Source organism: Bufo bufo, chromosome 1 (genome assembly GCF_905171765.1).
Source record: "Bufo bufo chromosome 1, aBufBuf1.1, whole genome shotgun sequence".
NCBI lineage: Eukaryota > Metazoa > Chordata > Amphibia > Anura > Bufonidae > Bufo > Bufo bufo.
In genome coordinates this window covers 556,575,514-556,602,091 of record NC_053389.1, presented here as the reverse complement: position 1 = coordinate 556,602,091, position 26,578 = coordinate 556,575,514, and the positions used below count along the sequence as shown (strand labels likewise).

At 42.1% G+C, this 26,578-nt stretch overlaps 1 protein-coding gene across 1 annotated transcript in view; it reads right to left on the bottom strand.

Moving 5' to 3' along the window:
- PTPN12 (protein tyrosine phosphatase non-receptor type 12) overlaps positions 1–26,578 on the bottom strand; it is a 58,170-nt gene that overhangs the window by 5,536 nt on the left and 26,056 nt on the right. The window contains exons 2-13 of the mRNA XM_040413034.1: positions 19,955–20,063; positions 18,111–18,187; positions 17,380–17,475; positions 16,347–16,385; positions 13,726–13,797; positions 13,447–13,506; positions 11,314–11,456; positions 11,159–11,225; positions 11,001–11,078; positions 9,722–9,817; positions 7,715–7,797; positions 66–1,000 (exon numbers count right to left, since the gene is read on the bottom strand). Of these exons, the coding sequence (XP_040268968.1) occupies positions 66–1,000; positions 7,715–7,797; positions 9,722–9,817; positions 11,001–11,078; positions 11,159–11,225; positions 11,314–11,456; positions 13,447–13,506; positions 13,726–13,797; positions 16,347–16,385; positions 17,380–17,475; positions 18,111–18,187; positions 19,955–20,063 (1,855 nt within the window). The remainder of the gene's footprint in view (positions 1–65; positions 1,001–7,714; positions 7,798–9,721; positions 9,818–11,000; positions 11,079–11,158; positions 11,226–11,313; positions 11,457–13,446; positions 13,507–13,725; positions 13,798–16,346; positions 16,386–17,379; positions 17,476–18,110; positions 18,188–19,954; positions 20,064–26,578) is intronic.

The following is a 26,578-nucleotide window of genomic DNA, read 5'->3' as shown; positions in this document are numbered from 1 at the left end:
CTGTGTCCAGTCAGAGAATGAATGATTAGAAATAAAAATTTTTAGTAAAAGGCAGGCGGTTTTACCTTTTTCAGAACATGGGTGCTTCACAGAAGATTCATGCCTGGCAATTGACATGGGCAATACTTTTCTAACTGATGGGTTTTCAGACAATGCAGAAACAGTGGCACTTGCGGTCGATATATTAGACAAGTTTTTTTCCATAGCCCCATATGAATTTCCCTCCTCTGTGTCGGAGTCATCAGAGTGAAGAGGATTGGTAAAACATAACGGTGCCTGAAGTGCAGGAGTGTTGTTGAGGTCAGCATGACTCCCTGTTTGGGGAGCACTGCTATTTAGTACAGTCTTACTATCAGAATGACACACATCTAAATGTTTATCAGCAGAGGAAGACTCATTTTTACTCTCCGTATGCTCATTTCCCAAACTGGCAGAATCTGAAAGTCCTCCTTTTTCTAGTGGAAGATGATCTGGTCTTGCTGGGGGATCAGTGCTTCTATCCAGTGGCACATCTTCTAAAGATTTAGTAGATCTTGAACTTTCACAGTCAACACAAGGATTCGATGATATTAATGACAGAGACTCCAAAGAACTAGACACTTGAGTTTTAGGCAATTGGTCAATTGCATAAGATGAAGTAGATTTTATTTTAAAGCCAAGTCCCCGCTGAAGACCCGTACTGGTCTCAAAACTTTTTGGGCTTTCTTGAAGAGGTACTTTCTTTATTTCTATGCTTAGTTTACGTTCTAGCTTCTTCTCTACAACGGGCTCTCCTTTTTCAACTACGTCCCCTGATTTGTTATAGTTCTCATTCATGTCTGTCGTATTTACAGAGGATACTACGTGCAGGACAGGTTTTGGATGGTAACGATCACTATCTTGCCACACAGTAGTCACAGTTGGGAAAGCAGAAGGAGGGGAAGGTGTCAGAATTGGTGGCACAGGATGAGGCTCTGGTGGTTGCAAGATTTCTTCTTTGACATCTCCTTCTACAAGGCAACTGAAAATTGAAACACATTTAATGAAACAAACAATGTTAGCTATATACTATATATCAACACAAATCTAATCTGTTAGTCTAGGTACAGAGAATAAAACCAGAGAGAACAGAGAGAACAATTCACCACAGAGCCAATACATTTTAATACTGTACAAATACAGCATTAAAATGTAAGTATTTGAACAAAGCAACTTCGGATCAATGATCCGAAGGTCGATTCGCGCATGTCTATTCACACATTGCTGACTTCTCAGCGGTGTGTGGAATACGGGTTTCTTGCACTGTATCAATAGGGCCGCAGTGCAGGGAGTACGGGCAAGAGCACACATTCCTATTCCTGTCTGTGCCCCCTGAGGTTGGCTAAATGCTGGCATAGCACATGGGTACCTTGTAAGAATGTGCTTTGCCAGGATTAACAGAGGAGCAGGCTCCTGCCTGTGCCTGCTTCACCAAGCTAAAACGCCTGCATGTCAGCTTTAGCAGATTTCTTTGTCAAAATCAATTAAAAAAGTATATTAGAAAAATATTCTTTGGGCCTATGGGACTTTTTTTTTTTTTTTCAAAGTTGAATAAAAGTTTACTCTTTACATCTTTCAGGATGGGAGAGAAAAAATCTGCATTATTTTTTTTCCTTTTAAATACTGTGGTGCTTACATGGCCACATGAATAACAGGTTAACTTAATTATGCAAGTCGATATTTATTATTTACAACTTTTGCGTCACCATATAATGGAGACTTTATTACTTTATTATTAAGTTGTGGGCCCGAGCTGTGTTTTTCATTTGTACTATTCTACAGCACATCTTTTTGTTCACTTTTTATCCAATGTTTTTAGAAGAGAGGTGACAAATAAAAATAAAATAAATAAATAAATAAAAAATACTTATTAGCTAAAGCTTTTATTTTTTTTTTTTTTAAACCAGATTCACCATATAAGATAAAAAAGTACAGATCATTAATGTCATGGCAATACCAATTATTTAGTTTTTTTTTACTTAATAAAGCATTTTTAACTGGAAATTGGCAATTCTGCAGATTTTTTTTTTCTTTTATAGGTTTAAAAAAAATGTTTAGACTTTTTAAAACTTTTTTTTGTCCCAGTAGGGGACTCTAACATGCAATCCTTTTGATATAGCACACTGCAATACTTCTGTATCGCAGTATATGATAGTTGTAAGCATAATGCCTCTGGGATCTAGTGAGCGTGCTAATATAGCAGATAATATTGCAGACAGGGGCCTTCATCAGGGCCTGGTTTCCAGAACATCCCATCAGCACTCCAAGAGTGAATTAGCACTGTGACAAACCCCTTAGATGCCCCCCTCCTTTACACTGCATAATCATTCACCAATCTTCAGTGGTGTATAGGGGTGTCCATAGTGCACGGTGAATGTTCACATTAGGGTACCTGCACACATTGCGGACAATATGCGTTTTTTTCTCCATGGATTGTCATGAGGAAAAACTGCAGCTAAGGCCTCATGCACACGACCGTATTTTGTTTCCGTGTCCTTTCCATTTATTTTTTGCGGATAGGATTCGGACCCATTCATTTCAATGGGTCCACAAAAAACGTCTGCATCAGTATGTCCGTTCCGTTGCTCCGCAAAACAAAATCCTATTTTTTTCTAGTTTTTCGGACAAGGATAGGCATTATTACAATGGATCTGCCATACAGAACGTCATCCGTTTTTTTTGCGGACCGCAAAACACATACGGTTGTGTGCATGAGGCCTAAATGACATAACCGCAAAGTAAATGGCATATTGACAAATCTCATGAACATAATATATTTTTTACGTGCAAAAACTGCCCTGCTGTGCGGATTTAGAAATCTGCAGCACGTCAATGATTTCTGTGCGTTTGTAGTGTTTTGCAAAGCAAAAGGTGAAATCAGGGCAAAGCCGCATCGAATTCTGCAACAAAAATCAGCAAGTAACACATGCCGATTTTGGCGCAGAAACATAGAAAAATCCTCACAAAAATCTGTGCAGAAATTCTGTTTGAAAACCTGCACCCGCGTGCAGGTAGTCTTAAAGTGATATCCCAATTTAAGTATTAATGGAATATTCACCAGATATGCCATAAAGGCTTGGCAGCTGTCGGGACCCACCTAGTGGGAATATAGGGTCCAGCAACCTGTTAGCCACATTATCTATATACTTCAATGGGCAGGTACAGTAAGAACAGAGAAAGTGTCTTTACAATACTTCTACATAACATATTGAAGAGAGAATCTCATTCAACAGATATTAGCAGAGCATTCTTCTTTATCAAAACCTAAAAAGAAAGTCATTTCCATTTTGAATATCTCATTCCATCAATAAGGATTTATATGTCTGTGTTGGATAGCTCTATAAAAGTGGAGCCGTACTTCAAACATGCCAAAACACTACATGATAGTCCAAGCATTTCTGCAACGGCAGCACTGCAAGTACAAGTGTAGCTCCGTACAAAGAACTGAATTGAAGACTTTGGAAGGTTCCTGGCAAAGGCCCAAAGAGAAACCCTCAAGTCTAAAGAGCGTGGGGCTTAAACATCAAACAGCTCTGGTGCCAAGCCTGTGGAATGTAGCACTTGTGCCAAAAATACACAACACTTCACTTTCTTCCAGGAAGCCAAAATAGAAACATTGCGGCATTCAGAAGAGTGGAGTGTGACAATACACTGCCGATTCCACACCAACCACCTACTAAAAGAAGTTCCACTACACTATCAGATTCTTATACGGCTCTACGTGATTTTCAATGTCAAATTCTAGTTTTCTGCCTGAAGAAATAATAAAATGGCAATAAAAAAAATAAAAACTGACAAATATCTCTTGAATCACGTGGTTACGGTCTATAGGAAAGAAAAGAGCCTAGTCACATATAAAAAAGACAGGTTAAAATAACAAGGAAAAACTTTGGGGGAGATTTATCATTTTTGTGCATATTGCGCCTTAACTAACTTTAAGAGCTGGAGATGAAAGTTGAGACTAAAATTTATTAAGTGTCGTACAGAGCATAAATTTTTTTGTCAAAGTGCAGATTTGTGATATTTTTTCGCCAGTTTGTGGGAGACCAGGAAGGACAGAATATGGCCAGTGCTGCAGGAGTCCTCAACCTTTTAACAAAAGGCCACAATTTCACTTACAGTGTGTGACTTCTCAGGCGTTTACAACTGTCTGGAGTACGCTTACTACTTTGCCTATATTTGTGCCTTTTCTCTGACAACACACTCATAAATTTCTCTGACAACACACTCATAAATGTCCCAACGCTGCTTTATTAACCGCGTCTACTCGGCAGGTTTCTATTTTGGTGTAAATCCTGGTATGTAATAAATTTGACTCAATCTGCTTTCCATGTAATTTTGGTGCATTTTGCTTTGTTTTCTGGTGCAGATTTACTGATATATCCCTCTTCATTTGCTCATTGCAGGAGAGTGCATAAACTTGTTGTGAAGATACAAAAATTGGTAATCATGGTCCAGAATGGGTTGCAAAGCAGCACTAACTAGTGTTAATCTCCCTATTGAGGTACTCTGATATACAAAACTTTTCTCCTATTAAAAGTATGTGGTACAAATTAAATATCCTCAATATATAGTACAGTGGTCCCTCAAGTTACAATATTAATTGGTTCCAGGACGATCATTGTATGTTGAGACCATTGTAAGTTGAATAATAGGTTCCAAAGGCCCAAAATGTCATCCAAGATAAGAGAAAATAAAGATTTATGAAAAATAAGTAGATATCTAAGACAAGTAAAACAAGTCCTTACATCCATCAGTCAGGAATAGCTGCTAACTAGTAACTAACAGCTATTTTACCAGAGAAGTGACCTTGATTGGTTGGATCTGAGGCTGAGACATTGTATGTTGAGTCTAGTTTCAACTTACGATGGGTCAGAAAAGACCATTGTATACTGGAAATATTGTATCCCGAGGCCATTGTATCTTGAGGGATCACTGTAATTGAATCTTTTCAGTAGTTTCCTACATAATTGTGCATCATTCACTGGCTCTACATGTAATGTTTATAGCTCACTGCACAGGGTTACGACCTGTAGTTGAGCTTGCTGGTCGAGCATGCTCAGTTCCAGCACTAGGAATTAGAGAAACTGTAACTGGGAACTCAGTAGTGCGGAAGCACAATATGAGATGAGCAAGGGAAGGAATAGTGGGAGACTGCCTGGTATAGATGACAACAATGCATGATGAGAAGTATTGTCCACTACCCCTATGGGCCCCTGCTGAAAACAATCCACTATTAATAAACAAAGTAGGAGCATAAAGGGCAACACTGAGGGGAAAAAAGGCAATGCTATATATTTAGGATGTAGTGTTGTACTGCTCACTGCTCTGTGTGAATAGACCCTGTGCAGCCTTCATTCGTTGTCCAGGATAAAACATGGCTACTGCCACAAATAGTGTACACCTGTCCGTAAGCTGCAGATCAGTCCTGTTCACCTCACTAGAGCTGGGCTGCAACAAAGGATACAACCCATTGATAGGTGTAGCGTCCGTTTAGGAAAAATGCAGCCATGATATTCTAACACTAGACAACCCTGTTTAAAGGGGTTGTCCCATGAAATATATTCTAGTTTTCAAACCAGCACCTGGATCTGAATACTTTTATAATAGCATGCAATTAAACATTTAGCATAGCCACTGGGTTTATTAATGAAACCTATTTGTATAGCGCCACCTGCTGTTTGTTATTTTTCCAATTTCTTTGTCCACCTCAATATGGTTTGCAAACATGCTCAGTTCCTTTCTTCAATTGCAACCAGCTGCAGCAGAAAGGACATGTCCCCTGAACTGCCACAGTGAAATAAATCTATCAGAGCAACTGGAGCAATGAATGTGGAGATCTCTGGATCCATATGAGGTACAGGGCTGGTTCTAGCCGCCTTAGAAATAATAATGTACTATATAATGTCTGATTTTTATTTTTTGCATTAATGGGTATCTTTAACTAATTTTGGACTATTATCTACAGTAATACATGCATAGCCCTGAAGATAAGGAGTTCAGATCACAATTTATTTTTCTACTGTCCCTGTTTTCTCCCCCATCACTAGAACATGGAGAGAGAAGCACTTACATATCTCACATTCTCGTTTCTCACTGCAGGTGATGGAATCGAGACGCGCCCACAAACTTTCTATGGAGCCCATCTCCTACAGCAAGGAGAGAGAGCGTGCTATGCGAGTACTTCTCTCTCCTCGTTCTAGTGATCAGTAGAGGTCTCGGCACTCCGGTACCTTTGATATGTTGCTATGGGGTATCAAAAACTGTAAAAGTTCAGTGACACTTTAAAGAGGATCTGTCTCCTCTCCTGATATGACTGTTTTGCAAATACACATTTTTCACCATGAAAACAGTTCTGGCTACGATTGTATCTTGTGCTCATCCAGTTATTCCTCCTACAAAAGTGGATGCTACCAGTTGGGGGGGGGGGGGGGGGGGGGGGTGGGATGTCTCTACACAAACTGTGCAATCAGAAACAAGCTGCAGACGCACACCCCTTTGACAAAGAAAACAGTAACACCCAGGTGTAATTTCTCATAGAAAATCATGAATCAATTAACACAACACAAATATGGTCAAGAATTGTTATTTCCTCGGGGATACAAGTATTTACTAAAACAGACAGCAGCGGGTCAGAAATCATGAGAAAGTCAAAACATCAAGATGTAGATTTTTTGGCAGTTTGACTATGGCTGTAATTACATGCCACCACATGCAGCAGTGTTCTAGTTTGTTTCATACACAAGTTGCAGAATAGGGAAGATGCTTTTTGACTCTTCAGGCAGTAAACCAATATTGGTCTCCCAAGCAGAACTGCCTTGGCTATCTGGCCACAATTGCTGTTTACTACACTGCCACGGTTATAGGAACAGCAGGCACAACTTTTCCTATGGAAGTCATTGAAGTACGGGACTGAAGCACACTCCTGACATGTAACTGTCATCGGCCTGTATTGTTAAACTTTAATAAGATATGCATTTCAATACTAGAAATATAATAATACTTGAGGATTGGGAGACTGCAAAATAGGTAACGGCATCCAAGTGGACAATAAATCCAATCAATAATTTTACAGATTCTCTCCCCCCCCCCCCCCCCCCCCAAAAAAAAAATAAATAAATAAAAAAAATAAAAAAAAACTATATGGTGCCCTCAGTTTGCATTGCATTTTGTGGTGGCAGGTCCTCTGCAAAGGCATTCTTACCTGCCAGGCGACTAACGCCGCTGGGTGGGCATCTTAAAAACAAGTTTAAACATACCTATGTGGCACCATACAGAGAAAATGAACCTTTATCCCTTCTTGAACTGTTCTGGACACCATCGACTGGGCATTTTTTTTTTTAACAGTCTCTCCCCTTTTAACTTGAATGACAGGTCCAGAATTCACCACCATAAAGGATGGCAAAAGGGAATGCTGTCAAGATGGAAGGGGAGGGACTACTTGTCAAAAGTCAGGAAACCTCCCCAACTTGGCAACGACCACCAGACTTTTGACAGCATGGCACAAGAAAGGATTGAAGTTCATTTCTGCTGCTATGAACAGCCATGTATGTTTATGTGTGTTTTTAAAGACTCCTACCCCATGATGGCCTAGTAGGTTAGAGTCAGCTGGCAGACTACCATTAAATCATGAAAAATATATAGGTCCAAACCATACAGCACAGATTATTCAGCACTACCTGGCCACTTTACTTACCTACGGATTCTTGGGGGCTTTGGTGGAGGAGAATCCATTTTGTCATTCTCTGTTGAATTCACTGCATCTTCAGAATTTTCATCCTGGCAATGTAAGTACCACATTTATTAGTGCTAGACAAGCTCTGTAGTTTAACTCACTATCATGCACTGGTTGGTAAGGTAGATGCCACCGCTCATCATAGTAAAAGAAACCCTTCAGTCAACAGCCCCATTCAATACAACACAGATTTTCTATAGTAAGGCATCCAAATCCCAAGTTAAAGCTAGGGACTCTGGGGGTCATTTATTAAACAAATACACCTAAATTAGGCCTACTTCTGGTGCAGATTGCACCACAATCTGCATATTCTCCCTGCTCACGTCAGGTCTAAAAAAGCGAGGCGTAGAAAATTGTCTGAATGTAAGACCACTAGTAAGCAGTCTTACATTTAGAAGGGGTGGAGGATTCGCCAAAGTTATGGAGAGGCCTGCACCTCTTCATAGCTTAGGCGGATCTACCTCCAGCGCAGGGCCTTATTAAGACCGGTGTCTAAAACATCAGTCTTAATAAATGTGCCCCTCTGTTTCCTACTTGCTTTATACAAATGATTAAAGCCTTCTTCTAGGCATAGTGTTGATGTCCAGCATGGGCACAAACAACATGAACTACCTCTACAGCTAAGGGTACTTTCACACTTGCGTTAAAAACTTTTCCTGTATTACATCTTACCTACTTCTGGTTGGAGTTGTGTCGAGACATATCATTTTGCGCCTGCCTCGATGGAAATCTGTTCTTTATCAACCCCCCCCCCCCCCCCCCCCCCTATACCTCTCTCTTTCTTGCTTTCTCCCTTTCCTATTTTTTTCCCCCTTCTACGTTTTCTTTTATTTTGTTGGTGTTTGGATTTTCTGGATCTCTAATGGAAGTTCTTTTGCCTTTCATATTAAAGAGCTACTGTCACCCCACTAAACTCTTTTTTTTTTTTGTGTACTTATAATCCCTATCCTGCGATATATCTATACATTGTTATTAATCATTTTCGTTCAGTAGATATGTCAAAAAACGTATTTTTATAATATGCTAATTACCTGTCTACCAGCAAGTAGGGCGTCTACTTGCTGGTAGCAGCCGCAAAAAACCGCCCCTTCCTCCTGTTGATTGACCGGGCCAGCCGCGATCTCCTCCTCTGGCCGGCCCTGTCAGCATTTCAAAATTTGTGCGCCTGTTAATTCGGCGCAGGCACACTGAGGGAGCGCTGAGGAGGCGAGCCTCCTTATCTCAGAGCGCCTGCGCCGAATCAACACAGGCGCGCGATTTTTGAAATGCTGACAGGGCCGGTCGGAGGAGGAGATCGCGGCTGGCCCTGTCAATATTATTTTTCAGATAATAAACGACTGTCTTTTGTCTGTATTTGCAATAGCCCCTATATACTGTACGCTCAGGTTAAGTTTATACTTCCTAAAGGTTGAAACAATGTCGACCTTTATGTTCTTACTTTATGATGAAAACTAATAAAAACAATTTTAAAACAAAAACTTTTCCGGTATTGAGTTCCATCCTAGTTTTATCCTAATGCATTCTGAATGGAGAGCAATCTGTTCAGGATGCATCAGGATGTCTTCAGTTCAGTCACTGTACGTCTTTTGGACGGAGAAAATACCGCAGCATGCTGCGGTATTTTCTCCGTCCAAAATTCCGGAACACTTGGCATTATTTTCCATTGAAATGGATCCGGCACCAAGAGTTTCGGCAAAACTGATCCGGTTTTGCGGTCTGCGCATGCGCAGACCTGCAAAAATGTGAAAAAGATAAATACCGGATCGGTTTTTCCCAGATGACACCGGAGAGACGGATCCGGTATTGCAATGCATTTGTGAGACGGATCCGCATCCGGATCTGTGTACAAATGCAGTCCGTTTGCAAACCAATGGAACTGCCTGCTGGAATCCAGCAACGCAAGTGTGAAAGTTCCCTAATACCATTATATACAGCAATATAGTTGTCATTTTATAACGTTTTACATACCAAGTCATCCACAATTTTTCTGGACTCACTCTCATACACTTCCAGTTGCTTCTGAAATAGCTGAGCTATAGCGCGATGTACAAGTTCGTACTGTTCCTAAATGGGAAAAAAAGGAAATGGTAAAATCAATAATTGGCAGAGGTAACCTACGACAACAAGGAAGAAAACAGATAAATGGTTTCCTGCAATATACAGCATGTCAATACAATTTGTGAACGTCTTTATTTTTCTACTAGAATACCAATATACATTGCACTAAAGTAAATTTACAACACACATTCATTTACCACATGGCCTAAACTGTCAGTTCCTGATCAGTTAAATACATAGGTGACGGTCTACAAACCAATTCTCATTCAGATGCCATATTATAGCCGTATTGTTTTCAACTGTTCGTATTCCAGATGTCTAGTGACCTGACCTTACAGCAGCACAAGGCTCTGCGATGATCCTAGCTTAGGTATAGAGAACCCTGAGGGTTCAGGGTCTGGCTTCTATAATACTGACGTATTACGCTGGTCTCAAACTGGGATTATACTGGAAAAAATACTTTTGTAGCCTGCAGCCAAGGAGCAACTGAACTACTGTAAAGGGTCTGCCGCAAATCTCAGACAGTGAACCTATGGGTTATTATTACAATCTTAAAAAGTATGACAAGTTACTCAAGTGGTGCAGTCAGTGGGGTCTTACGTCTGGAACCCCTATCAATCCTGAAAATGAGGGGTCCACAGCAATGGTGTAATTTTCCTGTACTGGGTACACCTAGCCATGCGGCTGTGCAGGGAACACAGCACTACAGAAGCGCCGATTATAAAGCAATGGTATATACCAGCTATAAATCATCTTTTTATAAAATGGGAATATCCTAACATTTAATAGCTAATCACCATGACTCTATATTAGAGCAAATATGCAAATCTGAGGAAGATAATGTGAATTTCTTAAAGGGGTTCTCTGGACTTTTAATATTGATGACCTATCCTCCGTGCCGGGTATCCGACCCACGCCGATCAGCTGTATGAGGAGACGTTGTGCGCGTGCCTTCTCCCTTCTTTCTTCCTGGTCGCTGCTGCTTTGCCAAAGACATAGCAACAGCAGGAGGAGAGACGGCATGTGCACACACCATCTCTTCATACAGCTGATCGGCGGGGTTCCAGATGTCAGACCCCCCGCGGATCTGATACCGATGACCTATCCTGAGGACAGGTCATCAATATTAAAAGCCCAGAGAGCCCCTTTAACTGCAAGAGGTTTCCCATTGTATATAAAAAGTGCGTACCTTAGTTTGGACTGCTGAATGCCGCTGTGTCCTCATGTCTTGAACTAAGCCGAAAACATTAAACTCTTCAGGTATCCTCTAAAGAACAAGACAATAATAGGTTAAAACCTTCTGAAAGCTGTAGTCTTCTAAACTGTGTGTTGACACTTGCCACTTACTCGTGCTTTCAGCAGATTCCATGTATAGTCTATTGCACAAATGGCTCCTGTCCTTCCACATCCTGCACTAAAAAGAGAATACCAATATTCTACTTCTAGTCTGCAAGGCTACTATAAGTGTTCCTAGATCATCCAGTTTTGCAAAGATTGCATACCTGCAATGTATACATATAGGAACCTCCTCATGAGCTTGATAATCCCGCATTAAACCAATCATGTCAAGAATAGAATCAAAAGATGATGGGACGTCGTGATCCGGCCAATTTATATAGTGAAACTGAAGAATTGTGCGAGTCTCCTGTAAAATAGATTGGGAGAACGAGTTACTAGAAACGCAATGGCACTGAACAGGATTACCCCTTAGGCTTTTAATAGTCACTCTAACGCCATGGGCCCAGGCAGCAGATATTTTATGTGCTCAAGATCGACTGCAAAATGGATTGAGATTTCCGAAATGATTTTGCTGCAATTGAATACAGCATGTGGTAGGTTTTAAATCTGCAGATAAGAGTGATGTTCTCTAAACCCATTTAAAATGTATTATACTGCGCTTTGTTGTGGCGCAAAATCTGCATCAAAAGATCTGCTACTTGTGTATGTGCTTTCTAATGCACCTATTCAGTTTTGTCCAAAAACTACTGGTAAAGGCACAATAAATAGCCATAACAATAATTGGATTACATGTGTTAATTATAAGTAAGAAATTCCAAGAGTGATGGGAAACATGACGAGCTTTACACAGTGGAACAGAGAAAGCAATTAACATCAGTAATTCCCCTCTGTATACTATTAGCAAAAAACATTATAAAACAACCACTGAAGGTTCCTGCAGACACAAGGTAATCTGATGACGAATTCTATTATTTAGCAATCGCGCAGGACTCTTGTGGACCCCTAAAGAATCTTAATGCTCCAAGGTCTGTTCCCACACTGTTGCTGAGATCAGAGTAGAGCCCCTGCCGCAGTAGGGATGAGCCAATTGAGTCGTTCATCCAAAAAACTTTCAAGTCTGTGAAGGGGCGTTTCTCTACAAACAATTAACCAATGTGCTGCAGATTAACATGGGTGCACATCTTGTGGCCACGATAATCTCACTTGCGCTGTTACTGCAAGTATTGACGCATGCGCCAATGAGCAGTAATGGCGCATGTGTGAGATTGACAAAGATGTGCGGCTGTATAAAATCTGTCGGCAGAGGTGGTGCGTCCTGAGCTGTAGGGACACTCAAAAAATAAATAATTGTGTAAGGGTACTTTCACACTAGCATTATTCTTTTCAAGTATTGAGTTCCATCACAGGGGCTCAATACCGGAAAAAAACGCTTCAGTTTTATCCTAATGCATTCTGAATGGAAAGCAATCCGTTCAGTATGCATCAGGATGTCTTTAGTTCAGTCCCTCTTACGGTATTTGGCCGGAGAAAATACCGCAGCATGCTGCTGTATTTTCTCCAGCCAAAATTCCGGAACACTTCCATTGAAATGCATTAATGCCGGATCCGGTTTCCCAGTCTGTGCATGCGCAGACCTTTAAAAGTGTGATGACACCGGAGAGACGGATCCGGAATTTCAATGCATTTGTCAGACAGATCCGCATCCGGATCAGTCTACAAATTATATCAGTTTGCAACGGAACTGCCTGCTGGATCCTCACATCCCAAGTGTGAAAGTACCCTAAGTTCGTTCGGAGCCGCAGCTATTCTTTGCTTCACCAGGAGCAAAACAAAGTGGCCTATCAGCATTCAACCTGCCAGCCAGAACCCGCCAGACTGAAAAAGCTGCAGTTAGCAGCTCTGTGCTCTGGCTTAGGGCTCGTTCACACGAACGCGTGAAGCCCGTGCTGTGGACTGCAAATTGCGGTCCACAATGCACGGGCACCGTCCGTGGGGCAAGCGCATGGGGATCGCAGACCCATTCACTTGAATAGGTCCGTGATGTTTCCGTTCTGCAAAAAAAAAAATAGAACTTGCTCTATGTTTTTGCGGTTCGGAAGCATGGAATGCACTCCGTAGTGTTCCGTTCTTCATCTCCAGATTTGCGGATCCTTTGAAATGAATGGGTCCGGATCCGCAATACGGCAACGGGCATCACATGTTCGTGTGATCGAGCCCTTAAGTAGGGGTCCAAGCAGAGGAACCACTCCTCTCAGATTCTTAGTTTTCCTGGAAAAATCTCTTAAAAGAGCTACAAAAATTTCTTAACTGGCTGAGCAATCACTGTATGCTCATCATTACACAGGAAAACAAGGTTTATGACTATCCAACCCAACATTGGACATGACAGCACTTACATTCTGGAACTCCACCGTAAGTTTTCTAACAAAGAAATCTTTTCTAGACTGCTCTTCCTCCTACATAAAAAGATAGTATACCAATGTCATCAAAAATTAATTACATGTATACTCTACAAAGATATGAACAGTCTAGAAGACTTAGTTTCCTCACAAAACCCACGTAAAAGAAAAAATGTAATTCAAAAGTGTAGTAGCTATAATGCCATATTATAAAGTCACCTTCAAAAAGGCAAAAGGTAGCAGTGTACAGGCAACACCTTACAAAGGCATACTTACACAGGAAACATGGAATGGTCCTAACGTTAAAGCTTGTTCTCCAAAATTTGGATAATACCGCTCACATTTTTTCTGTTATGAAAGTAAAAAAAGATAAGTAAACAATGGGATCATAAAGATACGGATATAAAAGCCGTATGCATGAAGCGCTGATATCTCATTAACTAGACAAAAAATCCACATTATGTTCATCGTGTTTATGGTCTCCATTTAACACATACAGGGGATATATACATTAAACGGATGCCATGCAGTGGCACTAGTCGCCCATAGGGTCCCATACGTAAAACAATGTATAGCACAGTCTTCAACACCTTTTTGTTTGCAGCATTTATATAGCAGCTAGACTCCCAAGAAAAAACACTTTCAAACTAATGTAACCCATGTGGTGTACTGTACATACATCACTAACATGACATATACTGCACAGAATGCCAGCATTTAGTATTTTCAAGCTGCCCATTAGTAAGTAGCAGCTTATTTTATGTACATTGTGAAATTCTCACTCCAGGGTCACTGGGGTATGGAAATTACACGGATTATATATAAAGGAGTTACATAAATATCAATAGCCTAATATAATATGGGAATCAATCTCTTTACTAGCAGGAGGCTTCCAGTAATTACCTGCTGGGACACTGGGAATTACATTTTCCTCACCATTTCCCTGCAATAGCCATTAGCAGAATACGTGCTGCTGTGGATTCTACGCACGGTTTTTATCACACCCCCCGGTCTGCTAATGGACAGAGAAAACAAACAAACGGCTGAGAACCCTGGAAGGAAATGGTGGGATTCTGAGATGCCTCACACCCCTGCTAGGTAATTATTGGAGGGCTGTACCTAGATTTTTACTTTTCATCTTCTCTCGCTACACAAGAATACAACCTCTTGGTAAGGTTTTGAGTACACTGTAGAGAAAACTCTAAGAGCATAGGAGCGGCCCTAGGATAAGGGCTCATGCACACCTCATGCGTTTTGCAGTCTGCAAATCTCTGCTCCGAAAAACATGGATCAAGCAAAGTGCACGGTGCCATTTTTTCACCCCTCTCTAGAAATGTCCTATCCTTGTCCACAAAACGGCCAAGAATAGGACATGTTCTATTTGTGCTGTCCACATCTTTTGCAGCCCCAATGAGATGAACGGGTCCGCATCCAATGTGCAACTTACGGCCACTTGCATGAGCCCTAAAGATAGAACAGGTCCAATAAAAAAAATAATTCAAGAATCGTTGAATACAGGAAAATATTAAATGAATAGTCTAGTATAAAGCAGTTAGAGGGTGTCCAGCTTTTTCACAGTGCTTTGGTTACCCCACACACAATGGCCAGTCATTGTTGCAGCAATATATGTGACCCCTTGTCCAATGTGGAAGCTGACAAGCGGGGGCCTGAACACAATGCAGCAGTGGTGGCCTGGGCGCAGCTATGCTCTGTTCACTTAAATGGAGCTTAGCCCCACCCAGGCCAGTGATACAAGTCGTGATGTCACTGCGGTAAACAGTGAGAAGGCCACGCCGCTGCCTTCTCAAACAGCTGATCGGCGGGGGTCCCGGTTGTCAGACCCCCGCCGATCAGATGCTGATCATCAGTTTAAACAAACTGCAGAACCCCTTTAAAGGGGGTTTCTAGCATTCTAGATATTAATGACCTCTCCTCATTAATGGATGCTGAAGTTGCAGATTCCATCCACTGTCTAGAGGCCATGTTGATGTACTGCAGTTGGTGTATCTGTCATTTCAGTTTAAAGTCTGCACAAAGCTCTGAGAGTCTGTCTTCAGTCTAATGGCCCATTCAGACGGGTGTGGTGCTTTGCGGATCCGCAAAACACGGATACCGGCCATGTGTGTTCCGCAATTTGCAGACTGCACATGGCCGCAACCATAATAGAAAATGCCTATTCTTGTCCGCGATTGCAGACAAGAATAGGACATGTTCTATCTTTTCTGCGGAGCCGCGGTATGGAATAACGGATGCGGACAGCACACAGTGTGCTGTCCGCATCTTTTGAGGTCCCATAGAAATGAATGGATTTGCAGACCTTCCGCAAAATTGCGGAACGGGTGCGGATCCGTTCATACGGCCGTGTGAATAAGCCCTAACAAGTATAACAGTCTAAAGTATATTACAAACACGTTAACATCCCTATACTATATTAAAAATAAACTGAAACAACAGTTATACTAAGAAGCGGTCTTACATTCAGAATCGGCAGTGGATACGCCAAAGTTATGTAGAGGCCGGTGCCTCTTCATAACTTCAGCGATCCACTGCCAGTGCAGGGGCTTAAGACCGGCGTCTAAAACAAGATCTTAATAAAAGTTCCTTCACGTATATACAACAGGAAGGAGACATTTTTACATTCCCTTTCCTTAATCCTATTTACTTTGTGCAAAAATTGTTTTTAGAATGAACACAAGCTGAAGATCTCGCAATTTCACGTTTCGTCTTCTACATTTAACTGAATATTTATCATAAATGGACTGTACATGGAATGTCATCAGCTTCTAGCAGATCCCACATTGTAGATGGTCAGAAGCAGTTAAAGGAAATCCTGCATTACTCAAACCTCAGAGGAAGTGCAAATACATGCAAGTTAATTATTTCTCCACAATACGCACCCTTCCCATTTCAAATTCACGACAAGCCATTACAATTATCTGGAGGAAAAAAACAAGAACTAGTTAAAAAAATAAAAGTGAAATGTGAAGCACCATAACAAATACAACACTACTAAACTAGAGGTAGGTACAATAGGCTAGGTTCACATCTGCAGCGCTGCTCAGTTTTTCTGTTTTGGTATAGAAAATGAAAGGCTGCAGTGCGGTTCTGTCATATGCTGGATACCCACTGCCTAGAATGGGATGGAGTGGGTTTCCATACATTCTGTTAGACAGAACACCGCTCTATGTAGCATTTTTTGGCCAGTATTTTAGCCAGAATCTGTTATGGAACTCCTACCAGAACAGCCATAGTTCATAACATTTTACATTTATGGTACAAAAGTAGGAATTAGGCCTACCAGTAATTTGTTTTCCAGGAGTCCGACATGACAGTACCAAAAAGGTACGGGTGCTGTCACGGAGGACGTCTTAGCAAAGGAATTTTTTCCCTAAACTCACTCCTCACATGCACCATAAATGCATACATTTTATTATATTTGATATGTTCTGTGATACTTTACCCTTTTTGAGAATGCTGTAAGTGTCTGGTAGTATATATGTTCTGGATATATTCTCTAAAACCTTCCCTTTCTTTATTGTATGTGAAAAAGGTTTTGGAGGACAACCCAAAACGCAGGACACCAGTGCAATCCTCATGGCAGCAGTGGCCTACCTGTGACCCGATATTGGGAGTTCCAAACTAGGTTGCTTTTCTTCTTGACTTGTTACACTGTAATGTAATAACTATGGAATCTAGTAATAGGGCTATATATCTGCATAGCGAAGAGCCAGATGTGCGCACACAGACTGGATTCAGGAAGGGTGGTTGTAAAATGGACAATATTAACTTCAATGGCTATTGATTAAATATCATGACATGGACCCAAATGGATCCTAACATGAGGACATCTGCAGGAGCCAATGAGTTCTAAGATCATCAAGATAAAGACTTAATTTTTTTTTTTTTATGGTAATAGAAAGGAAGCCTTACCTTGACCTGGTATTCCCAAATCATCCTCCAGAAATCTATTACTGTGTTAGCTAAAGGCCCCTGGGTAGCTATGTATGCTTTAGGGCCATGCACTCCCTGCAAATATAGAATAGGATTATAAAAAGCCAATGCAGACACACTGTAAATATAAATGACAATATATTAATATAAACACTATAAAAATGTTATTTTGAAGCATTCCGTTCTGTTACATTTTGTCCGCATCGACAATCAATGGGGACAAAATGGAAGCATTTTTTTCCAGTATCGAGACCCTATGACGGATCTCAATACCGGAAAATATTAACGCTATTGTGAAAGTAGCCTACGTACGTACACACAAGCATGGTACCACTAGTCAGTCTATGGTTGCTCATGTTCCACAGTTTCCGATTCTGAAACCTGTAGCACACAGGGTTCATAAAATCCCCCCTTTAATTACGGTACATTCACCTCATAACAAAACTCATCATCCAGATTTATACAGGTTCATATGCTTTAGCAAAAGTGCTCCCTTTCCCTAAGGCAACCCCCATGTATGCCACTCCTCTCTGTCATCATGGCAGATGAAGTTTAGGCAGCACTCTACCACAAGTAGATACTTCTAGTACAAACTAAGCCATTAGGGATAGACAGCAATGAGGGCCATGAATTCCCCCATATCTGCATGTGTTGGGATCGTCATGATGATCAGCACATACCGCAACACTGGGGCCATAAAGCAGGCTTACCTTGATAAAATTTGCATTGATGTAGTCAGATTCATGAGGTGGAATTTTCAGTGCAAGTTTAACTCTACTGTGGTCAACTGGAACAGAAATAAAAGGTTATAAAAGATCAATTTTGAAGAAGAAAAAAAAAAAAAGTTGATATGACTAATCACCAAAGTGAGTTAAACACTAAAGCTGGCCACACAAGTTATAGAGAGCGTCCATGTGTTCTCTAGAGGGAGGTAAGAAGCTGGCAGACACCTATGGTAACAGCTTATGTCCACCGAGGACAGAGTGTAATGTAATCTGACAGTTACTTCTTTTCTCCAGTATCTGCCTTTGGAGGAAAGTCATGAAACCACCATACACATTAGGATCCATTCACACGTCCGTATGTGTTTTGCAGATCCGCAAAACACAGATACGGCAATGTGAATGCCGCATTTTGCGGAAATGAATGGGTCCGCACCTGTTCCGCAAAATTGCGGAACGGATGCGGATCCATTTTGCGGACGTGTGAATGGACCCTTAGATGGCCATGATGGATTCAGATAGATTGACCTTTAACCCTTTTGCTGCTGCCAATACAATTTACACACTTATTACAAATAAATCTTCAATTATAAAACAAAATAAAATCATTTTAAACATTTTCTGAAAGTAAACATTTACCACAAAGTGAAAATGCCACTGAGCACCGTTATACTCATGGGAGCCTTCGTGCAAAAAAATGAACAAAAGTTAAAGGGAACCTGCCATCAACTTTATGCTGACCTCACTGAGGGCAGCATAAATTAGTGACAGAAATGCTGATTTCAGCGATGTCACTCATGAGCTAAGAGTAAGTGGTTGCTGAGAACCAGCATCATAATCATTGCAGCCCAGGCCTTGAAAAGAGTCAAATCTACCTGAGAAGAGTCATGGTTATCCATAATCTCCTGCTCTCTCGCCCATCTGCTGATGATTGGCAGTTCTCTCCTAGAGAGGAAGGGAGAAAACTAGGTAGAAGACAGGCAGGTGGGCAGGAGAGCAGGAATTCATGAATAACTGACTCTTCTCAGGTGGCCGTGACTCTTTTAGGCCCAGTCTGCAATGGTTGTGATGTCTGTTCTCAGCAACCACTTACCCTACTTTTAACTTTTAAATGACAGACCGCTAAAATCAACTCACCTGTCTCTTCTTTATTCTGCCGTTAGTATGGGCAGCATAAAGTTGCTGACAGGTTCCCTTTAATGATTGTGGCTATAATCCTGACCAAAGCAGAGCCTGAGATGGTCACCTCCTAAAAACAGAAGTTAAAGATGTTGTGACTATGTCTAAGTGCAAATATCTCCAACACTGATTGTAAAATCTACAATGTTAAAAAACAAACAAAAAAAAAAAAAAACACATATCCTCTAGCAATCATCAGAGGGGGTGATACCATGAAGACAAGTTCCTGGTCATTGAATATCAGTTGCATTTTCTCAATTCCCAAGTAATTAGTTGTGACTCGTTACAAACGCCCCTGGCAGTGAAAGGATTAAGGATCTGCCACTTGGTCTCAAATACCAGATCATGTCTCACCCTCTTCAGAAAAAGGTTAATTCTGGCACGTCTCTGCATGGTGAGAGGGACAAAAGGGGGAGGACTGCATGGTCAACCAGATAACAGAAATTTAGCTCCATGAGAGCAAGTACGGGCGATGATCCTCTCTGTAATTGGTAACCGTAAAGGACAAATGTGACACAAAGCCGCACTGTACCTATAATACTGTATGATCCTAAACTCCAAGTGCTTACAGTCAGGAGCATGGACACGCTACATCGGGCTGGGGTCCCAGTAAGTGAACAGTGTTCTATCACACGCGACGCACACTAACTTACATGGCAGAATGTCTTTATATCTGTTCTTTTTGACATTATCTTCTTTTTCTCCAGTGATTGTCGGGTAAATCTTCTCTGTTCTATATTTTGTGGAGAGCCTTCTTAATCTCTGGAAAAGGAGGACATAATGACAGTATTACTATACAGGAGCATCTATTAGACCATTGTTATATCTACTTCCCCCCTGGTATTTAATATAGCAACGTGATTAAAGAATGAAAAGAGAGGATAATGCCCCAGATAGGGCAACATACACCAGCCATACTTTCATGGTCTCTGACTCAAAAGGGGGAAAGCATGGTATAGACCACAGCAGGGAACAGAGAGGCATGAAGGACATAAGGACACCATAGCAGGTAGTAACCGCCATCTGCTGGGATATTATTTATGATGAAAATATTCTAAACCCCAAGGATCACAAGATGAAAGAGCCCAGTTTATAGAGGCAGCCTCAGCCCATAACCATGGACAGATCTCTAACCCCTGGGAGTCAACAATGGAGGTTCCTACACGAAAACAGCAAGAAGTGATCATGAAACCTGTGCAGAATCACTAAAGAAAATAGAGTGGAGCATTATGTAACTATTCCTTACAAAAAGATTAACATTTATTTAACCAAGAACAGGTTGCCACAGGATTAGGCTCCATTCACACGTCCGCAAATGGGTCCGCATCCGTTCCGCAATTTTGCGGAACAGGTGCGGACCCATTCATTTTCTATGGGGACGGAATGGATGCGGACAGCACACAGTGTGCTGTCCGCATCCGCACTTGCGGGGCGCGGCCCCGATCTTCGGGTCCGCAGCTCCGCAAAAGATAGAACATGTCCTATTCTTGTCCGCAGCTATAGGGGTGCCGGGCGGGTGTGTTGAGGGTCTGCAACACACCACAGACGTGTGAATGGAGCCTTACACTGTCCAATACTCGGGCAAAGTGAGCGCCAGTTGACCATAGAAATGTTAGTTGTATTGATTATGGGCAGTACATCCCTGACTCCACAGAGAGATATGAGGCAGATAGGCATCCATCATTCTGAATGAAGGCATTGCTCGTTTGCTGGATGATCGCTAGCACGATTATATGCCCCGATTGTCAGGAATGAGCGTTCCTATGAATGCTTCTCCTTGATCATTGGCCTGAAATTCAGGCTGCGTTCACATCTACAGCCGGCTGTTGCGACAGAGAATGCTGGGGGATCAGCCGGAAAAAACTGCTGCGTGTTTTTGGCTGATTCTCTGTATATGTGCCGGCCCTATTATAGTCAATGGGTCTGGCAGGCAGACGGGCAGGCGGCAGCGCCGTATAACTCCAGCAGGCTGTTCTATGCTGGAACGCAGGTGTGAAACTAAGGCTCAGTTCACACCTGAGCGTTCTGAAAGGAGCGCTCTGTATGCGCGATTGTACGGACGTTTACAAGCGCGCATACAGAGACAAGTGTGCACACAGTGTCGCGCGTTCCCGAAAGTCTATGTACGGGAACGCGCGACAAGCGCCCAAAAAAACGCTCCTGTACTTGTGTGAGCGTCGGGCGTTTTACAGCGCGATCGTACGCGCTGTAAAACGCCCAGGTGAGAACCATTCCCATAGGGAAGCATTGGTTTCTCCTTGTTGAGCGTTTTACAGCGCGTAGGAACGCGCTGTAAAACGCTCAGGTGTGAACTGAGCCTAAGGCCTCATGCACACGACCGTTGTTCTGTTCCGCTTTTGTTTCAGTGTGTCTTCCTTTATTTTTGGAGGACCACCAGACAAAGGAAAGTAAAAAAAAGTCTAAAGACAAGTTTGCCATGCAAATGATAGGGAAAAAAAAACGAACGCGCGGACGACAATCTTGTGTGCCTCCGCGTTTTTTAGCGGTCCCATTGACTTGAACGGGTCCGCGTACCGTTTTCCATGAGAAAAATAGGACAGGTTATATTTTTTGTACGGACTGGAACCACGGATCACGGACGCGGATGGCAAACTGTGCATTAGCCGAGTTTTCAACGGACCCATTGAAAGTCACGAAAAACGGCACAACGGACACGGAATAAAACAGTCGTGTGCATGAGGCCTAAGTGTGAACTGCGCTGTCATCAGGGGAACAGGATCTGACACGACAGACTTCCCACATCTGATGATTTGTTTCACAGCAGCGGTTTACGTCGGACATTTACAGTACATCTTCTACTCTCATTCAAATCTCAGAGCCAAAAGCTGAACTGGGGTTCATTATATTCAGCCGGACATGTTTCGAGCTACAAGGGGCCCTTACTGCTAAATAGAAAGAGATGTTATATTCATTTTTAATCAGGTTAGGGTACTTTCACACTTGCGGCAGAGTGATCCGTCAAGCAGTTCCTTCGCCGGAACTGCCTGCCGGATCCGTCAAAACGTATGCCAACTGATGGCATTTGTAAGACTGATCAGGATCCTGATCTGTCTTACAAATGCATTGAAATGCCGGATCCGTCTTTCCGGTGTCATCTGGAAAAACGGATCCAGCATTTATTTTTTTCACATTTTTTTCGGCCTGCGCATAAGGACGGATCCGGCATTCCGGTATTTTGAATGCCGGATCCAGCACTAATACATTCCTATGGGAAAAAAAGGCATAAGGCATGTGTTCAGTTTTTTGGGCCGGAGATAAAACCGTAGCATGCTGCGGTATTATCTCCATCCTGAACAGTCAAAAAGACTGAACTGAAGACATCCTGATGCAAACTGAATGGATTACTCTCCATTCAGAATGCATGGGGATAAAACTGATCAGTTCTTTTCCGGTATAGAGCCCCTAGGACGGAACTCAGTGCCGGAAAAGAATAACGCAAGTGTGAAAGTACCCGAATGCTCACTTATTCTCAGACCCTGTAGGTTTCATCCCTTTCATCTATTAACCACTCATACCATTCATATGACAAAACTGCATTGTAACATTTATTACAGAGGGTAACACTGACAATACCCTCTGAACAGAAATGGATACCAGTACCAAAAGATACAGCAAAATGTACCCAGGCATGAAAGAGTTAAAGGATAAAAGGGTTTTAATTGCCAAGAGGATCATTCCTATGACTATCCTATTAAAGGTCCCCTGAGTAACACTGAGGTCACATTATTACTGCTGCAGTGAAGGGCGTGAACACATCCAGTGCGGCGCTTCTGGAAAACACGGCTACAGCCGTCCTGCTTACTCACTCCACACGAGACGGGTGACAAGCTTTTACCACATATGGCATGAAGGATGTCACTGTCAGTGGAACAATTGAGAGCGGCAAAAATCGACTTCCTGAGTGGTCACAATGCAGGGGGTTTACCAGCCGCCTCTGTGGCCCATGCAGCACATACATACAGTTCGCTATACGGGAATACACACAGTATACGGTTCCTAGGAGGACTTCTCAGCCTCCATGGGCACCGGACCAGGAAGATGGTTTAGTTATGCAGTATACAGTCAGGTCCATAAATATTGGGACATCGACACAATTCTAACATTTTTGGCTTTATACACCACCACAATGGATTTGAAATGAAACGAACAAGAAGTGCTTTAACTGCAGACTGTCAGCTTTAATTTGAGGGTATTTACAGCCAAATCAGGTGAACGGTGTAGGAATTACAACAGTTTGCATATGTGCCTCCCACTTGTTGAGGGACCAAAAGTAATGGGACAGAATAATCATAAATCAAACTTTCACTTTTTAATACTTGGTTGCAAATCGTTTGCAGTCAATTACAGCCTGAAGTCTGGAACACATAGACATCACCAGACGCTGGGTTTCATCCCTGGTGATGCTCTGCCAGGCCTCTACTGTCTTCAGTTCCTGCTTGTTCTTGGGGCATTTTCCCTTCAGTTTTGTCTTTAGCAAGTGAAATGCATGCTCAATCGGATTCAGGTCAGGTGATTGACTTGGCCATTGCATAACATTCCACTTCTTTCCCTTAAAAAACTCTTTGGTTGCTTTTGCCGTATGCTTTGGGTCATTGTCCATCTGCACTGTGAAGCGCCATCCAATGAGTTCTGAAGCATTTGGCTGAATATGAGCAGATAATATTGCCCAAAACACTTCAGCATTCATCCTGCTGCTTTTGTCAGCAGTCACATCATCAATAAATACAAGAGAACCAGTTCCATTGGCAGCCATACATGTCCACGCCATGACACTACCACCACCATGCTTCACTGATGAGGTGGTATGCTTAGGATCATGAGCAGTTCCTTTCCTTCTCCATACTCTTCTCTTCCCATCACTCTGGTACAAGTTGATCTTGGTCTCCTCTGTCCATAGGATGTTGTTCCAGAACTGTGAAGGCTTTTTTAGATGTCGTTTGGCAAACTCTAATCTGGCATTCCTGTTTTTGAGGCTCACCAATGGTTTACATCTTGTGGTGAACCCTCTGTATTCATTATGGTGAAGTCTTCTCTTGATTGTTGACTTTGACACACATACACCTACCTCCTGGAGAGTGTTCTTGATCTTGCCAACTGTTGTGAAGGGTGCATTTTTCACCAGGGTAAGAATTATTCAGTCATCCACCACAGTTGTTTTCCGTGGTCTTCCGGGTCTTTTGGTGTTGCTGAGCTCACCGATGCGTTTCTTTTTAAGACTGTTCTAAACAGTTGTTTTGGCCACGCCTAATGTTTTTGCTATCTCTCTGATGGGTTTGTTGTGTTTTTTCAGCCGAATGATGGCTGGCTTCACTGATGGTGACAGCTCTTTGGATCTCATCTTGAGAGTTGACAGCAACAGATTCCAAATGCAAATAGCACACTTGAAATGAACTCTGGACCTTTTATCTGCTCATTGTAATTGGGATAATGAGGGAATAACACACCTGGCCATGGAACAGCTGAGAAGCCAATTGTCCCATTACTTTTGGCCCCTTAACAAGTGGGAGGCACATATGCAAACTTAATTCCTACACAGTTCACCCGATTTGGATGTAAATACCCTCAAATTAAAGCTGACAGTCTGCAGTTAAAGCACATCTTATTTGTTTCATTTCAAATCCATTGTGGTGGTGTATAGAGCCAACAATGTTGTGTCGATGTCCCAATATTTATGGACCTGACTGTATATACCCCTGCAGGAAAAGGCAGACTTACCGGTCAGAAAGCTGGGTGACAACCAAGAAAACTACATAGAAAAGAACTCAAGACCTTAGATTTAGACTTTTTTCATTTACAGGGAATCTGTCACCAGGTTTTGGCCTCATGTACACAAACGTGTCCAAAAAATGTGGATTCACAGAATATGGATGCAGTCTGTGTGCCATTTGCATCTTTTAGCAGGCCCATTGACTTCAATAGGTACCTGCAAAAAAATGTCAACGCAACATGGACGGTATTCGCATTTTGTGGATCCGCAATGTGTAGACCGCATAACTGTGTGCATAAGACCTTATACTGCCCTATCCAAGAGCAGTCTCAGATAGTGACAGACACTTGGGGTCATTTATCAAATTGGAGTAAAGTAGAACTGGCTTAGTTGCCCATAGCAACCAGATTCTTCCTTTCATTTTTCAAAGGAGCTGTCCAAAATGAAAGGAGGAATCTGATTGGTTGATGTGGGCAACTAAGTCAGTTCTACTTTACACAAGTTTGATAAATTACCTCCTTTGCTTTCAATTTGGTGTACTTTTTATAAAATCACACTTTACCAGGTGCAGCATGTGCAGAGCACTCTAAGAGCCAGTCCTCAGCATTCATGGCTACTTGCAAGCACCTGCTGATTGACAGCTTTCTCCCTATGTACAGTAAGGCATCCTTCACACATCAGTCCATGTTTCATCTGTGTTTGGTCCATGTGTCTTTTTGCTCTCCATGTGTCATGCATATTCCACAGACACTGCTCAACTGAAAATTTTGAAAGCATCTCCTATTAGGGGTCAGTGAAAAGCGGACCAAACACGGACACAAACACATTGAAATCAATAGATATGTGTGCTGTCCACAGAAAATGTGAACAGCATATGTCAGTGAAAAACAGGCCTAATGATACAGCCATAAAAAAAAAAAAAAACACATGATTTTATGATCCACCCCTGATTCAGGTTTCTTGATGCAGTTTTTGAAGCCCGAATGTGTGGCAGCACCCTTAGGCCCCTTTCACACGGGCGAGTATTCTGCGCGGATGCGTGAGTTGAACGCATTGCACCCGCACTGAATACCGACCCATTCATTTCTATGGGGCTGTTCACATGAGCGGTGATTTTCAGGCATCATTTGTGCGTTGCGTGAAAATCGCAGCATGCTCTATATTCTGCGTTTTTCACGCAACGCAGGCCCCATAGAAGTGAATGGGGTTGCGTGAAAATCGCAAGCAAGTGCAGATGCGGTGCGATTTTCACGCACGGTTGCTAGGAGACGATCGGGATGGAGACCCGATCATTATTATTTGCCCTTATAACATGGTTATAAGGGAAAATAATAGCATTCTGAATACAGAATGCATAGTAAAACAGCTCTGGAGGGGTTAAAAAAAAATATATATATATATATATATATATATTTTAACTCACCTTAATCCACTTGATCGCGCAGCCCGGCTTCTCTTCTGTCTTCTTCTTTGCTGTGTGCAGGAAAAGGACCTGTGGTGAAGTCATCACCATGGTGGATGGATCATGTGATGGCCGGAGTGACGTCAC